The 18,121-nt window shown below is 39.5% G+C and overlaps 1 protein-coding gene across 7 annotated transcripts in view; it reads left to right on the plus strand.

Annotated features, from left to right (window-relative positions):
- The window catches only part of KCNC2 (potassium voltage-gated channel subfamily C member 2), a 101,886-nt gene that overhangs the window by 75,637 nt on the left and 8,128 nt on the right, over positions 1–18,121 (plus strand). For 5 of the 7 annotated variants that reach the window (XM_065644085.1, XM_065644111.1, XM_065644076.1 and 2 more), the window contains exon 2: positions 16,777–17,707. In XM_065644085.1, the coding sequence (XP_065500157.1) occupies positions 16,777–17,707 (931 nt within the window). The remainder of the gene's footprint in view (positions 1–16,776; positions 17,708–18,121) is intronic. The other 2 variants (XM_065644129.1, XM_065644102.1) reach the window with 1 other exon arrangement.

Genomic DNA, 18,121 nt, shown 5'->3' on the forward strand with positions numbered 1-18,121 from the left:
TTTGAAACAAACTGTTAATGAATATGAAGCTGTGAAACTTAGATTTTCAGACTGTTGCGCATCACTTCATATCTGGAGCATTATATCAGTTAATAGCATGCTAGTAGTTGAAATGTTTAATGAAAACCCTACAAGCGACATGGGCAATAAAACTTTTTTTATCTTTTAAACATAAACCTATACCCAGTGAGCAAAACTCCATCTCAGCTGACTTGACACATAATTCAGATGGGGTCATAAGTGTCCATAACCCTGTTTTTTAGCAAAAGTGCTCTCAAAACCTGTTCCATATCAGTAGTCTTCTAAGAGAAACAATATTTATTGCTTCCCAAATTCTTGCGATCCATAATTTCAGAATCTAGCTTTGAGACTATGTTCCCAGGTTATAATGTGTATCTGTTCCACAAAATGCCTGTTGAGATTCAGCTGAAATTTCAAGGATGAAATCTGAAAAAAAAAAAAAAAGTGAATAATATATAAATGTCTTTTATTTCAGAGAACTTCCCATTGTTGCACTACAATTATCCGTACCTTAAGGATTATCTGTTTCCTACTTATTTACCTTATGAATAAACTACAATAAACTTATGAACAAGAAAGGTCCCAGAGTAAGACGACTTGTGCAATGGCAACTGTTCAACAAGCCCTCTTAATATTGGTAGTGATTTAATTGAGAATTTTCTGAATCCCAGAAAGTTTTTAAAAATTGGACCAAAAGAGAAAGCTGTAACTGGAAGTGTGGGTAGCTGTAAGAGCTTCACTAGGGCATTATATAACCAAAGAAACAGTAGATGAAACGTTAATCAAATGAAAGAAGTTCCAGAAAACTCTGACAGCAAGGCATGAGCTCTGGAAACACTTACATAAAGTTTGCTATAAATCTCATACAGAAATGCAGATAAAATCCCAAGAGTGTCAGATGAAACAGCATGTACAAACTGAGATTTCTACTGTGTTTTATTTTCCATAAAGCTAAAGAGCTTAGTCAGATTCTCGTATTTATATGTTTCCTACAGGAAGCCTGGGCAAACAGCCCTCACTGGGCTAGTCCTATGTTCTGCTTCACTCTCCCTCTTCGGAGTATCCTCAGTTGTCACTGCAGGAGGTCCTCAGTATTTCACAGGATTGAGCCTGAAAAGCTCCATATATATGGTTCTGGTTGAGCTCCAGCCGCTCCTTTTATTACTTTTTTTTTTTTTAATAGAAATAGTATCAGTGCCTGCTCTGCAAAATGAAAAACAAAAAAAACCCCAAAAAACCCCCCAAACCCAAAAACCAACCAACAAACAAAAACACCAAAAAAACCAAACCACACCGAAACCAAAACCCCCCAAAAAGCATCCCACCATTGCTTTGTCTCTTTCTGTGTCTGATTTCTTCTGGAGAGAAGCTGTTGCATTCAGTGAGCATGTGGCCAGGCCATTTGTCTGAGGGCCAGTTTTTGTTCTGGGTTGACAGTGTAGTATTTTTGTAAGCTCCCCTCCCAATCCTCGCTATCACTGCAGCTGCACCTGGCAAGAGGAAGCAACCCACAGTCTAAAAAGCTCATCAGAACAATAATGTCTGCTTCTCTCTTGACAGGTTAATTAATTGCATGCCATTATATTTTGTGTGTGGTTTTGGATGGTTTTGATACTTTTCTTTCAAGTACGTTTCCCAGCAGGGTTTGGAAATGCTGATGCATTGTCTGCCTGTCTGTCACTTCAGATGGTGCTTGATGCAGAAAGAAGAGGTGGAGAGGAAAAGAAAGAGGGAGGGAGAGTATGTTTGGGTGTTACAGTTAGAAAATGTTACCCACTAGGAACTGGGATAAAATCACAGTTACGGATGACTGGAGAAGAAAAATTTCATGAAATTTTGGAGGTTTGAAGTCTGTTGCGTAGCCCTTTGGAAGGCAAGGAAGGGTGGGCTCCACATCAGTCTAAAGCTGTATTTAGGGGCATGCATTGACTCCTTAGGCAATTTAACATGTTTTTCACCTCACATTTGAGGGTCCTAACTCCCAGCTGCTGGCTCCTTTGGTGGGAAACCTCTTTTGTGGGAGAGAGGCAGGGGAGAGCAGAAATTATATTTTCTCTTGAAGAGACTGGAGTTCCTAATGAAAATTTCATGAAGAGTTTTTTTGTGAATAGCTGCAACTTTTCACCTCTTGGATTGCATTATTTTAGAAATTAAAATAACAGCATGCAAATTGCGTGCTAAACTAGGAGAGCTGACCAGATATTATGATTTTTCAAAGTGGAACATTTCCAGAGGTTGTATAACACCCCTTTATGTCCTCCCACCCAGAAATATATTGAGACTTACAGAATGAAGAAGTTTGACAGTTTTCAATGTTCTTGGAAGATCCACTGCCACAGAAAGTTTTAAAAGACACAAGAGCCATATTCATGTATTAAGACTATCTTTTATAGACAGGGTAACATAACAACATTCACATTCAGCATAAAGCAAGATAGTAATGGAAATGTATTCTTTGTAGGCAAGTGTGTAGGTTTGGAGGGCATCTGTCATATGGCCTGAGATGGGAGCTTCGTTTCCACACAAGAATTTGCCAATGAAAGCGCTATGCACTATGCCATCCTTCCAAATGGTCTCAGTAATACAGAAATGTTTTGGAGTTGCTAACGAGTGTTATCAGTCACTGCTTTTGTGTACTGCTGTATGTGGTATCAGTGCAGATAGCGTGCCCCCAATCAAGGGTTCAACTTCACATGAATGCAACAGGCACAACTGGGCATGTTTGGACCCAGAGGTAAAAAGAAAGCAAAGCACAACAGACTTACCCCAAACCCCTGACTTATAACTGGATGTCAATCACTCTATAGGAATTTTTCATTGCGTCGAGGAATAACAGAAAAATGAGAGGTCTGTAGGTCTGGGAAGCAACCATCCTCCTTGAGGCATGTGAGAGACAGCTTATTTCTGTCTGAACTTCAATGATTTTCACCTCTGTTGTATATAAGGAAGCTAGAAATAGTCCTCTTTTTTTGGCACTGGGATGTCTGGGTCAGCATTGTGGCCTTGGAGCTGCCTGCCCTTGCCATGGTGAGATGACATTGAGCTCAGGATCAGGAAGCACTGGAGGCACCTGGAATCCAAAATTCTAGCCCATGCACTTGAGCTGGTTGGATGAAAAATATCCTGGACAGGTGAGTTTCTTTATTATTAATTTTAATTTAGCAAGTAGCATCGCTTTTCATCGGTTTCTTCTAGAGAAGAGGGTGAGTGGATTTGCTGACCGTCGTCACTGCTGCTGTTGTGAAATAAGATTACTGTAGTTTCCTGTAATGCTAAAAATCCCCTTTGTACCAACATTCTTGTGTTTGTTGAGTGGACATGTTGCTCCAAACCTTGGTACCTCATATGAGTCCTGCAGCGTGCTCATCTGACTCCAGTTGCTCCCTGTCTCTCCCTAGGGACCAAACTGATAACTGCACTAAGACACATGCACCAAAGGTGCCTGTTATAAAACTGCAAGTCAAACACGATAATGTATAAGCAATCTGTATTTGAACTGGAAATATCATACATTATAACCATAGCACATATGGTAAACTTAGCAGACATGGTAAACCCTGCTCATTAATTATATTTTTCTGAGCTCTTGAGGGCAGAGGAAATACCTGACTGGCTGGGATAACATTTACATTATAGCCTATCCTTTACTAAATGATGAAGCAGCCTTTTATTTCTAAAACGGAACAGAAAGAAGACCTCTTTCTGCCATGTCCTGCTCCGCATTTGTCAGATCCAGTCTCTTAATGTGTCTCTTGCTCTTCCTTGGTAAAGTAATCCTGCATGTTGCAAGCGATGACTTTATATTGGACTATTTTAGTGAGCATCATCTTCCCTAGTAGCTTCAGTCCAACAAATTGAAGTCCCTCCAAAAAAACCATATCAACTCTATTTGAATAAAGACTGTTATTTTAATGCAGTTATTATAATTTTGAACATCTTAGGGGACAGAGAGTCTTAATGGTTAAGAATTGTTGGTGAGTAACAGTGTTTTTGTTAGGAATTAGGAGGCCGTAAGGAATACAGTTGCCATAAACATCCTGCTAATTTTTTCGTTTTGTTTTCCATTTCCCCAAGCGTTACCAGGGCAAATTTCATTAGACACCAGGGAAGTGGTCTTTCATTCAAATCCTGAAGAAGCAAACCATCTGGAAAATACATGATGAAATGGCTTATTTTCATATTCTACATCTCGAACTGGAGAATAGAGAAGAGCAAGTAGGTGAACTGATGAAAAAGAGCTGAAGAAACAAGGTGAAAATGAAGGCTGAGCCTGCCACTTGACTTCTCTGCTTGTATGCTGTTAAATAAAGTTGTTTTTATTGGCACGCATCATTTTGTCAAGATGTTGTCAGTGATGTGTAAAAAAATAGAACTTATTACCTTTCGAATCAGGACTGCAAAGCCCTAAATAAAAAACACAGAGTTTCCCAAAGCCCAGTTTGTTGCTTCATAAACATCAGCGGTGACCGACCTCTGCTGGTATGTCACATGCATATTTCAGCAGTGACAACACTCGTAAATCCATGTACAAGCAACTTGCTCCTTATTTAAGAGACATACACAGACAGGCATAACCAAGTCTTGAAAGGCATATGCCAGCAGTAAATATCCCATGCAGACTTTAACCAGGAAATAGAAACTGCCAAACGTGCCCCTGTGCAGCATTGTGTGCCACTCCTTTTGCAAATTACATTCACAAACAGTCTCTAACGAGTATAGTCTGGCTGGTAGTGGCAGCAGTGGCAATTCATTCCCCCAGAGTTCCCACTCTGTGTGTAATCAGCAGCAAGATCTGAAGTCATGTCAAAGACCCCCTTTACTGCATGATTTCCTGACTCTCATCTTCACCACAGACACTGCCTCTGGAGAATTGCATTCCCTTAATGCAAAGTTTCCACTGCATGCTACAACCATTGCCTTTCAATGCTGTGAGGATTGTTGTAAAGATACCAAGCCAAACTATAATCAATACAGAGTTATTTTCCTTCAGATAGCTCAAAATTCTAGTTGCACGGAGCAAGAGCTGCCCCAACCAACTCAATGGTGTATTCATTCTGACATATAAATGATAACTAAAGTATACTGGTGGCTGCTTTGCTGCAGGTGAATTTTAACCATCCAAGACATCCAAATGTTTATGATCGGTTTATATTTCTTCTCACACCCCTTTGTGTGGAGAATTTAATCAAAAAGATCCTGGAATGGGTCCACTGTGTGTATTCTGCTATTGATTTTTCAAAAGTAAGCTATTAATGTAAGTTAAAAAATAAATAAATGGGGTTTAGAATCCCAAGGAAAAAGATAAATGTATTTATCTTCTGAATAACTATTATACCTCTGAAAGAGATGTAGTTGTTCTACAAAGCAAAAGTGCAGCAGACAGACAGCAGATTTCGCCAGCAAGTTAAGAAGGTTGCTTCTGAAGCCTGCTGGTTTGGGATGGATGCTCTTGTCCATCTCAGCACCTCATTCTGAAGATCTATGTGCTATGGGGGACTGACAGGTTAGACACAAGAATTCATTCCTTGTTTCTCCTAAGGTCACAAGGCAAAACCCATATGGTTACCCTGTGCTGCTCACAAGCTCCCTCTCATTAGTAACAAGCTCTTGGATAAAGGAATCTTCAGCAGGATGATGGTCTGTGCACGACATCACTGGTATTTGTCGTTGTGCTAATTAGTCCATCCCTGAGTATAAGGATTAGTGTCAGTCCCTAGGGCAAACTGGTGATAAAGCTCTAAGAAAATGTTTAGGCTAAATAAAGTTGGCAATGCAAATGCTTTTAAATAATAGGAATACATTTGAAACGGTGCTATATGTGGCTTCAACGCTAATGCTTGCAATGGTGATAGCTTAGAACATAATCTATGTGTTAAATAAATGTGTAAATTGGATTTGGAAATATTCATGGGGACAGAGGACTGGAGGAGCCTCTTGGGTCTTTCAGTCCAATTCTGCGTTATCACAGGCCCAACGTCATATAATCCTTCTCATAAACTTGTGTAATCTTTTTCATATGCTTAAACATGCTTCTCCCAGAATCTAGTGAAGGGACTTGAACTATCTTTCATCTCAGTTCAAGTGTCTGCTTTGAACAGGGCAGGAATGAAATCTGAATATCAAAGATGTCTGAGTATCCTAATAACTGTCGTACTGGTGGATTTTCTCTTTCTTAAGTTCCCTTTCTCAGTCCAATTGATCTGTTACTTCTGCAGCCCTGGAGACAGGGGTAAATTGAATTATAATGTATTAAAACTGCAAGCAAGCTACGTATAGTTCTTTACCTATCTTTAGGAAACCCTTCAACAAGATTCTGGGCAACTAGTTGACCAATAAGATTTTTTTGCACCATGAAGCCTAAAGATAAATCTGAAAAAACAACGTGTACGTATGAACTACTCTTGTCTGGGGTGATGTGTTCAGTTCCTGAGAGTTTGGATAAGCTTAGCTGACTACTGTTTCAATGAATAATTCACTGTCTCTAAATTTAGCTTTGATCTATGTGATTGTGTTGAGAGCTTGAAATGTACTCACATACATCATGCACAGGAGCTTTAACAGCCTTGCCCTTCCCCCTCTCATAAAAACACCCTTCTAACCTCCAACTGTTCTCCAGGTGCATCAGTCTTTCAGTTGTGCCAGAGTGTTAGAGTACACAGTTCATCAGTTTAGATATCTCAAATATTTTTTTTTTTAATCTTAAAAGACTTTTCAGAGACTCCTGTGAAATAATGGAGAAATTCCAAGGACACTGTCTTGCCTAGTCTAGGAAAAGTTTAAAGCTGAGATGCTGTTTTTATTTCATAGACTGTCCAGTCATTTGTCTATAGAAAGGTATAACTCTTCCTTTGAAGAGGAACTGTTTTAATTTTATTAGATGGTAGATTTGTTTAATTAAGGTCAGCATTTATCCTATGCTCTCTTCTGCTTTCCTGGCATCTAGCTGATGTGGAGGAGGAAGCCTTCAGCCTCAAAGTGTGGCCAGGTTTGGAGGCAGAAATAACATCTTTCATTAGACCAGTAATTCAGTTGGAAAAAGCAGATGAGTTTGCAGGCATGTGTGCCCTTCACTGTCCTCTGCAAAGGGAGAGTATACTGGCATAAAAATCCTGACGAGGTTGTGAGGTGAAGCAGAAAAGATACCTGAGAATGGCTGGACCAGGAGATTATGGGATGGTATCAGTGCTGGAGGAAAAGGAAGACAAAGTTGCTTTTGGAGATGGGAAAAAGGGAGGTGGTTGTGATTTATGTCAGAGAAGAAGGGCTTGAATATCCTCCAGAAATGTGGAGGGAGGTAGAAAGATACAGAGACCAAGACTGGAAGGAAAATTGTTGGCTAAGCAAACAGCCCGGGACAAAGAGCCAGGGTAGCATGTGAAGTGGAGGCTGAGGCTGGAGGGAGACCCAGGAAGATGGGAGGCACCTCAGGTCTGGAGAGAGACCTGCATATGAAAATAAGGAGTGATTGGAGAAACAGGACATGGATATACAAATAATATAAGAACAAGCTGCTCAGAACAAGAAGGAAGGAAAGTCTGGGATCCAGCTGTAAAGCTGAAGAGTAGAGCTGGGATTGAGTAAAGGAGTGTAGGACAGGGAAGAGACAATACCAGGACAGAGGCACACTGGAAATGCAGAAAGGAACAAGTCGTGGCCACAAGGGGAAAAAAAATTCTGCTCCCTAGAGGCTTTTCACATCAGAACCAGGGAGCTTGAGATTGCCAAGTCTTGCATTGTGTGCTGTATCATCAGTTGGTTAAACCAGTCCTGTTGTTGGCTACCCTGCTAGTGCAAATGGCAGAAGAGTTTTGTCTACTGGATTGTAACTGTGACAGTTCTGGTAAGAAACCATAGGATGAAGTTGCTGGGTTCATCATTTGCCTTTATTAAATCTAGATTACTCCACAAAACCTGCTGTGCTGGAAGCTCATCATTAAGACCACCACACCAAGAAACTAAGATTTAGACAATGCCATAGTCTAGGTAGTCTATTACGTGTGTTTTTGTTATCCTCTAACTAATTCATAATCATGAAACAAGAGGAACAGTTAATATCAACTGTATTATGTTACTGTGGGGTAGGTATGAAAAATTAAACTAATGCTGCTTAATTAGCGTAAGGAAGAAAGAGCTTCCAGTCAAAAGAAACCCAGTAATCAGCTCTTTACAGGCTCTACATACACTTTGAAATATCTTGGAAATGGCTCTGTCCCTTCAATTTTTAAGAAGTAGTTTGGCAATTTCTATTCCAGCACTTGCAGTAGAAGTCTTATTATGTTGTACAGGAAAGACATAAGCCCAGGAAACTTGTAAATAATTCCGGTGTGTTTTGATTAGATTGGGGATGACAAAAAACATGTTATATGGTTTGTTTATAAGGCTTCTCTGGTGAAAGATAAGATGGGCTCTATTAGAAATCTTAATGGATGTCAAGCCTCAAAATCATAAAGTTTTCTAAATTCACCCAAATGTAATTCTAAATTAGGCCATCAGACTTGTTTTGAGTGAGAGAAAAAGTAGACATAAATGAGCCTGAGTGCTTAAGTGAGACAGAGATGATAAGGCTGAAAATGTTTCTGTAATTTAATGGACAGGAGATTTATGTACTAGGCAAACTACAGTATAATAGAATTTTCATTAATTTGTCTTTTTAAGAATTTCTCTCTTTTCTCCATTTGTCTGCATGGTTATGAAAGTCTATTAATAATAAATAGTATTATTCTGAAGATTTTTTTTTTCCAGTTTTGACCCATTGAGCCAAATAAAACCTTTTCATGATAAATCAAGTGCAGAAAGAAAGATACTGTCTGTGTAGTATTTCAAGTTGCCAAGTCCCAGAGCCTAATCTCTGCTGTAATGGTGCGAACAGCAGGTAGCCTAAGGAAGGGAAACAAAGCATACAGAGAGGCTAATTTGACTCAGCATGTTAATTTGGCATTGGCTAAAATGGGTCCTTCAAAATCTGCCTTCTTCAGCCCTCATGAGAATTTTAGCTTCTTTTTGGAAGATATTCTCTTAGTAATAAGAAGCCTCTAAATGTCTGATACTAGACCCAGAATATGGACTGAGAACTCCTGTTTTTTTCACCTTTGCCTTAACTCCAGGAAGAGCTTCCGTTGCATTTTTGCAGCCACTAGAAATATTTTGTCTGTTTCAGTGCACAGATTTGTAGCAATGTTTAATGAATGAGTGGCAATGGTTTGCTTATCAGTCTGTGTAACCATGCAGACCTTTTTGATAAATCCTGGTCAAAGTGAGCCTTGCTGGTTCCTTTTTAAAAAATGATTGCTGGAATATAAATGCCAAGTCAGCACAGCTGGTTGTAAAACTTAAAATATTGTTGGGATAGTAACAGTTCAGAAAAATCACAAGTAAAACAAGCTTGATAAATTCACATGGATGGGAAAAGGGAGTTTCTGGAGGTAGCATAATTGCTTTTCAGGCAGTTCTGCTGAGTCTTCAGGAGTGAAAAACAGGTCGTAGGATGTATTTTGTGTGTTGGTGTGACATGTTTGACTTGGATGCTCAAGAGGACAACAAAGTCAGACGAATTTGATTTCTCTAATGGGAAACCATACTGGTCATTTAAAAAATCAGTCATTTTCTTGGAAATAAGACAACCAGGGATGGAGTACATGGGAATGTCCTGGGCAGCAGATCAGTCCTGTCTTGGGAAGACCCACTGCATGAAGAGTGGCCTTGACACTGGAGACACTTGACACTTGACACATCTGGCTTGTGTCAGAAACAGTGTGGCCAGCAGGACTAGGGAAGCGATCATCCCCCTGTGCTTGGCACTGGTGAGGCCTCACCTCGAGGCCTGTTTTCAGTTTTGGGCCCCTCACTACAGGAAAGACACTGAGGTGCTGGAGAGAGTTCAGAGAAGGGCAATGAAGCTGGTGAGGGGCCTGGAGCACAAGTCTGATGAGGAGCGGCTGAGGGAACTGGGGCTGTTCAGCCTGGAGAAAAGGAGGCTGAGGGGAGACCTGATCGCTGTCTACAGCTACCTGAAAGGAGGTTGTAGCATGGAAGGTATCGGTCTCTTCTCCTGAGTAGCAAGTGACAGGATGAAAGGAAATGGCCTCAAGTTGTGCCAGGGGAAGTTTAGACTGGATATTGGGAAACATTTCTTCATGGAAAGGGTTGTCAGGCATTGGAACAGGCTGCCAGGGAAGTGGTTGAGTCGTCATCCCTGGAGGTGTTTAAAAGACGCATAAATGTGGCACTTAGGGACACGGATTAGTGATGGACTTGGCAGTACTAGGTTAACAGTAGGACTCAATGATCTTTTCCAATCTAAATGATTCTATGCTCTTTCCAGTTGCTCAGCAGAGGCAAAGATTTCCATGCTGAGCTACAAAACATGTATCTGTATCAGGGTAGGTTTGTAAATCAGTTTCAAATCCTTTGGGATGATATATGTCGCCTAAATGCAATTAAAATACAGCATAATTTGTAACTCTTGTTTTCTCTATGATCTGCTTTAAAATGTAGATATGCCTAAGAATTGTTGAGTCAGACGCGTCTGGGTTAGACTGGTGTCAGACTGCTGATTTACCTGACAGATGAGTTAGAGTGACTTAACTGTGGACCTGTGTTTCTGAATATGAAAAGTGGCATTCATAACCTCCTCATTGGTGCTCCAGCTGGTAATGAAAGACAATTGCTATGCAAAACTATAACAAATGGGAAAAGAATGAGCAAACCAGAAAACATTTGTGCTCCCACAACTACTACTATAGATGATAGCCATTCTCAGCTGTAGATACTCCCTCACTATGAATCTATGTGTAGTATATTTCTTATAGGCTGTTCTTAAACAGTATACCAATAAAAGTGTATTGATATATAGATTTTTTCATTCAAATGTGACTATGTTTAGAGTTGTAGTAGCAGAATGTTAATGGTTAAACTGAATGCGAAATAATGTTATCATGAAAGAGTACAAATGAGGAGGAACTGTACTGGGGATTTGAAAACAGGAGACTTATCTTTCATATGAAAACCAAAATATTGGTGAGAATTCTACCAACTGTGGCTTGATGTTTGAGAAATTATAATGGATAGAGCTTCTCAGTTAGGATGTTAAAGTTGAGCTGTTAAATCTTTACATAAACATTAGAAAAAATGTTTAATGCTGACATTCCACCTTATTCCCCAGAAGGAGGATGAGTTACAGATTTTGAGAGACATTGCATTGGTATTTTTTTAATGCCTGATACTTCATGTATCGTGTTCTAATTTTTCCCTTGAAGATTAATTTAAAATGTATTTCTTAGTCTTTGGAGAGTGATAATGTGAGAGATTATGATTTATGAGTGTTGAAGAAAACTGATGGTATATTTGCTTTGAGTTTATATTTCAAGTGCCAGTAGTTTAGTTAGTAGCTACGATGATATTTGGTTTCTTACTCATTATACCCAGATGCAATGCATTCAAAAGGCATTACACCATGAAAACATATGTGAGGTTTCCTTTTTTCTTTTTTTTTCTTCCTGTGAAATGATAATTTTCCAAGGGGAGCTTATATCTAAGGAAGAATAGCAACTTTGAGGAAGAGAGGCGTGAAGAGACTGATGATTTGTTTGATTATAACAAGAGCTCATTCTGAAATCACATTATGATTTTAGCAGTCTCTTGATAGCCAGATTAAATTAAACAGAGGGAAAAAATCTGTCATGCTAAAACCATGCATGAGGACATTCTGTCAAATTGAAATTCAGAGATAACTCTGTTTAAAGCTGGAAGTGGTGTCTAATTCTGTGATTTCATTCCAGTGTTAATTGATACTCATTAAAATGAAGCATTCCGTGTACTTTACAAGTATAGTTTCTTTTTCTGCTTAAGTAACATCCATAGTCGAGTCATAGTTTCATTGAATGCCCAAATCCCTCAAATTTATTGGAATTTTTATGGGATTTTTTTTAAGACTTTGGTTTTATATGACTAAGCAGCTATAAAACTAGATTAAAAAAATCGGCATTGCAAGTTAGTTGTGATGGATTAGAAACAGTATGTGACATTGGCTTTGTTTCCTGTTTGACTGAGTCCCATTCCTACAGAACTAGAGGGATTCGGAAAGTAACTGGGGGTTTGAATTCTTGGAAGAATAAAAAAGACTTGTGGAGAATATTACAGGGCAAATATGTGGAAGGTTTACAGGAACAAAGACGTTTATCTCCTGAACCTTGAGAGAAAAAAAGTCAATATCAGATTATAATGTTTATGAGGGGAATATTTAGTTTTCATATAACCACTTATAACTGTCTTATTCTAAGAAATAGTGTTGATCAATGAGTCTTAGAGTACATATGAAGCAAAATTGTAAAATATGGTTTTGTAATAAATATATGTGACTAAATTTTTGCAGTCAATGAGAGTGGATGTTTTTAATGCCTAGATGAGCTTACTTATGTGGTTAGAGGGTTTTAGTAGGAGGAAGAAACTGAATCAGTTATTTTTTCAAATAATTTGTATCATATTCTGAACTATGGAAAGATGAAGCTTAAACTAAGAGATGTGAACAGATGTCACTGAAAATGATTTTTAAATCTCCAAAGTATGGGAATTTATTTTTGATTTTTCAAAATGAGTGTGATATTAAGAAAAACAAATACGGCTTCCCTTTGAAGTATTTTGTCATCCAACAGAAAAGTTACTCTGTTTTGAGGATACTATTTAGCACAAATGGTCTGGTGGGAAAGCAAAGAACTCATGACTCTGGAAATTTCTCCACCCTTGGTTTTGTCAGGAAAAGTTAAGAGTTGTTCAGTAAACTCTTATCTTTTGTAATGAAAGCAGGATTTTGGTTTCAATAGCAGACAAGCTGTCAAAGCTGTTTTAAGAAATAACACAATCTCTTTTCTGTCCCCATCTTCCTATTGTTGTATTTTTAGTCTGAGTGTGATGGGGAGGATTATTTTTTTTTAATTGTTTTAAATTCCAGCAACATGCATGTATCAAGTTTCATAATGTGCATGCAAAGATATTTATTTAAAGCATCATTGTCGTCTTTTTTCTTTAAAGGCACTTCTATACCTGCATTAGAGAATATTAAATGTTGTATTTCCAAGGGCTTATTAAATATTCAGTAGTTTTCTTTTTCTGTAGTCAAACGTGTCAAGGGCAATCCTTCTAAGTTCTGGAATGAAACTCAAATGAACTAACCGAACCTTAAAAGCTGCTATTGAATACTCAGGTTAGAAAATATACTTTATACAGTGAGGGGAGTTGAAGGAGGATGTGTTGAGATCCAACCCCAGAACAAGTTGTATCCAGACAGGATACAGACTCTTTCTGGGAAAATACTGAAATGTTGTGAGAGATTTTTTTCAAAACTTAACCATGAAACCAGAAGTAAGGGGGAATTTGACTACCAGCAATTCACTGTGCATTAGCCTCTTCACTGGTGATGAATACTTGGAGTCTTGGAATACTAAATGATATGTAGAAATAGCCTGTTTTAAGGACTTGGGATGGACAGACAAAGTATATATTAAATATGGAGTAGTATGAGTCTGAACATGTTGTGAATATGAATAAAACACCTGAGTGTGGGGATCAATTTCTGTCTCTGCTGCTGTTTAATTTTGGCTGTGTCTAAGCTGATAAGCCTAAGAACAACTGAAGTCAGACCCTGGCTCCATCACAGGACAACATCAAGTTGTGCAACAAGCCCCATGTCTTGGTTTCCATTGGAGAGGAAACTTGGGTAGGCAGGCTAGATGTGACCACAGCATCCTCCGACCAGGTACATTTTCCTACTGTGAAATCCAGACACAGCCTGTGAGACTGTTCTCAGGTCATCTGCAGCCACTACTTTTAAAGTGGCCTTAATTTCTTAATGCATTTAAAGAGCTAAGCGCAAGGTAAAACATGGCATTGGATGCACAGAATTTCTGTTAATCCACAGACTGCTTAATTTGCAGTCCTAGATTTCATTGTGTTAGGTGGTGTGCAAACTCTGTCCAGAATGTCCTGAGTTTATAGTTTAAAACAAAATGTGACAAGAGACAAAAGGAATGTCTTTTCCCCAAATCAGTGATGTATACGCTATTGTGTGCACGGTGAAATGTGTACATCTCATTGTTTTACATTGCTACAAATGGAAATTGCAGGATCATCAAGAAATCTGTCACCAGATTAATATTTTTTTCTTGTCTTTGTTCTACCCTCTGAAGGATGATTGCCTTTTGGATAACAGAGTAGGATACTCAGCAGATTTTGGAAATGACTGAATGTCTTTTTCCTTTAGGGATAATAAAGCACCATTGAATGTAGGTGCATAGTTAAAAATCTTGAGCTGCTTTGCCAAGTGCTGAGTGCCAAGTGCACTGTGGCCTTTCACAGTGTCAATGTTAAGCAAAGCAGTAATAAATAGCTTGTCAGGCAGTTCTACCTGTAGTTAATCCCTTGGTATTTGGCATGTTTTTAGAAAGGATCTAAACCAGAATGGATTCTCTTTCTGAAATACAGCCCAGAAACAGCTGCTAATTATTTAGATACTAATTGCACCATTGAATGCACATTTAATCCCTATTATGTCTGAGTTGTTGGTAAATTTTAGTTTGTCTAGTTTGAATGTAATTTTCTGTTCTTTTCAGACAAAAAACATTCACAGTTGCCTGAATTCACCGAAGAGGTTGCCCAATATTTTATCTATTAAAAGTTCCCACACAGATTGCAAACTATAGTGCTGACTTAGGTCCAGTGATCCTCAGACTCCCCAGATTTGTTTGCTTTTTCACTCCTTCACTGTGTAGAAAGATGCTGTAGGATGCTCTAGTAGCATCCCAAGTGTCATTCTTTCCCCACTGGTGGCTTAGAATCTGATAAATTTTCTGTCCGTGTTACAGAGAGGTTTTGTAAAGATCTACTGAGATTAATTCACTTATGTAATATAAATCTGATTGTATTTGCTGACTCCAGTTGTCTCACACAAGATTGAGGCTTTTTGGAGTATGTTGGTGTCAGGTGCCAGGGAGAAATGAGTAATGAACGTGCAGAAATTTTGTAGTTAAGGCAAAGGCAGAAAAGCCTGTTTGGTAAAAATCAGCCAGGCAGCATAAGACCGTTTGCTTAGGTCGTGACTAGAAGTTCAGACTGGATGATAAGTGCTCGGTTCAGTTCCTGAGTCAGTCCTTTCTGAAAGATAACAGATTTAGAGCGTTTGAAATTGAGGGGCTTGGTGCAATAACTTTGTTTCATTGATTGAGGAGAAGCCATGAACAAGCTTCAAAACTCTGATATAGGTAGGTATATGGGGGTTTTTGATAGATATATCTTGTGAGTCTGAATATAATAAATTTGCCAGGACTGCGTTGCAAATTTAAACTTGTTTCTCAAAATAAAAGCAATTCTCTCTACCAGTTGTAGAGACAACATTTTGCTGTCTAACTAATGTTCTGTGTTAGAAAAATGTAACCATTCAGTATTGTGCCAGCCCAAATGAACTACTGTGGTGCAGAATACTAAATTTGAGTGCTAATATGAAATTCAATGATTTAAACCTGAAGTACACAAAATCAGTTTTGCTGCAACGTTGTAGCCTGGATTAAAGTGACAAAACAGAGGCATTCTTGCTTACGGCTGCTGTTCTGTCTCCCTTGTATAATAATACTGGCTATAAAATGGCTATTAAGCTGAAAATCTAGAATAACAAACACGTTGATAATATGTTATAAACCCTGGCTAAGGGAGGCATTTAAGCACATCTATTCATGTACCAGCCACTGCTGTTAAAGTGCTAACATGGTGGTACAGTACTGTTGTTTAAAAGAAGTTAGGCATTGTAGCAAAGGAACAACTGCCCTCAAAACACCTTTTCATTCAGTGCGTTTTATTTGGTATAAGAATGTTTATCTCCCCCTCCAGTTGTTTGGCTCAGTGTTAATTCTTATGAGATCCTGTTCTGAATGTTCTGTTTTCCTCAATATTTAACTAGGATGACTGAGTTGAATCAGGCAGTAAATGTTTTTAAGTCCTTAACGATCCTTCGTGAGGGCTGTTTGCAGGTTATTTAACTGTTTTTTTATCTGTTCATGTGCACCTGCTAGAGCTGCATTTGTATTTCCTTATTTGTTCAGATTGTCCTGGATTTTCAACTCTCATCACAGTGAGAGAGGTTCTACTAGGTTTACTCTGAGTCCTGTCTGAGAACATGAGTGGTGGATGGCCGCGAACATAAAAAGCTGTGCAACCAACTCTACTTATAACATGGAAGGCATTTTCTATCAGTGAATATCCTGGTTTGTGAATCATTGAAAATCCAAACAAAATCTTTTCTTTGGATCTGTTCCTAGGACTTTCTGAGGTGCCCTTCAGGCCAGGTGTGAGTTGCTGAACCATAATCTCAAGACCATTAGGGTCAGCGTGGTTTTCCACTCTTCTCTATGTGAGAGGTGGAGAGCCTTAAATTTTGCTGTGGCTGGTATGCATGGGGTCTGTTTGTAAGGTACCTTGCCAACTGAAGGGTATTCAGGTGATTGAGCACAGATTTAAGAATTTGTTGCCACTTTTTGAATGAGTTGCACCCTGTCACGGTGTGTCAAGATATTCCCTGCTCCCACACTCCTGGCCTATGTGTGTGAGCTATCTGCTGCTCTCCTCTGGCCCAGGTACAAAGTTTTATGCATATGAATTTGTGAATCATTTGGGGATGAATCAGTAAAAGATTTACAATGATCACTGGCATTGTCAGTATTAATGTGAAGAGCTGTGTGGTTCTGATGTCTCTTTTCCCTCTTTTTGTTTCAGTTCATCGCCTTTGCCTCTTTATTCTTCATTCTAGTTTCAATCACAACCTTTTGCCTGGAAACGCATGAGGCTTTCAATACTATTATAAATAAAACTGAGCAGGTTGTCAATGGGACAGAAACTGTTCTACAGTACGAAATTGAGACAGATCCTGCCCTGACGTATGTGGAAGGAGTCTGCGTGGTATGGTTTACATTTGAATTTTTAGTACGTGTTATTTTTTCCCCCAACAAACTTGAATTCGTCAAAAACCTCTTGAATATCATTGACTTCGTGGCCATCCTGCCCTTTTACCTAGAAGTGGGCCTGAGTGGGCTCTCGTCCAAAGCTGCTAAGGATGTGCTTGGTTTCCTCAGGGTGGTAAGGTTTGTGAGGATCCTGCGAATCTTCAAGCTCACCCGGCACTTTGTGGGACTCAGGGTGCTGGGCCACACTCTGCGAGCCAGCACCAATGAATTTTTGCTGCTGATAATATTCCTGGCACTCGGTGTTTTGATATTTGCCACCATGATCTACTACGCAGAGCGGGTGGGAGCCCAGCCTAATGACCCATCAGCAAGCGAGCACACACAGTTCAAAAATATCCCTATAGGCTTCTGGTGGGCTGTAGTCACCATGACCACCCTGGGATATGGGGACATGTATCCACGGACTTGGTCAGGCATGCTGGTAGGAGCCCTGTGTGCGCTGGCAGGGGTGCTCACCATAGCCATGCCTGTGCCTGTGATAGTTAACAATTTTGGGATGTACTACTCCCTGGCCATGGCAAAGCAGAAACTGCCGAGGAAGCGGAAGAAGCACATCCCTCCTGCTCCTCAAGCAAGCTCACCCACCTTCTGCAAGACAGACTTGAACATGGCCTGCAATAGCACACAGGGCGACATCTGCCTGGGCAAGGACAACCAGATGATGGAGCACAACAGATCATCAGGTAGGACCCCACTGGAAATGCATGTCCTCTGAAAACACTTTATAGACCAGTATGTTTGGTAGGGATCAGAAAGCAGCCAGTCTTTCTGCCAGGAGAAGAACGTAGCTCCCACCCTTCTCCCCTCCAGTGTTTGCGTGTGTCAGTCTCATAGAGGACAAAATAGGTATAGCAATGTTCCCAAACCTCTATGTAGCTGGTCTATACAGTTTTGCTTGCTCTGTTGAGAATGCTTTCCTGCTGATGATATCAACCTTTTCTTTTGCCTGTTGTTTGTTGCGTCATATGGATGTTTCTTGTTTTTCTGCATGACTGTGACTATTTGAGCAGCCACCGTGTCCCACCCTGTTGGACTCCATGGTGTTTTGCCTCAGTGTCTGTCTCTTGTGTCAGCTTTGCCTGTGTCACATCGTGGCC

Source organism: Caloenas nicobarica, chromosome 1, assembly GCF_036013445.1.
Source record: "Caloenas nicobarica isolate bCalNic1 chromosome 1, bCalNic1.hap1, whole genome shotgun sequence".
NCBI classification, from domain to species: Eukaryota; Metazoa; Chordata; class Aves; order Columbiformes; family Columbidae; genus Caloenas; species Caloenas nicobarica.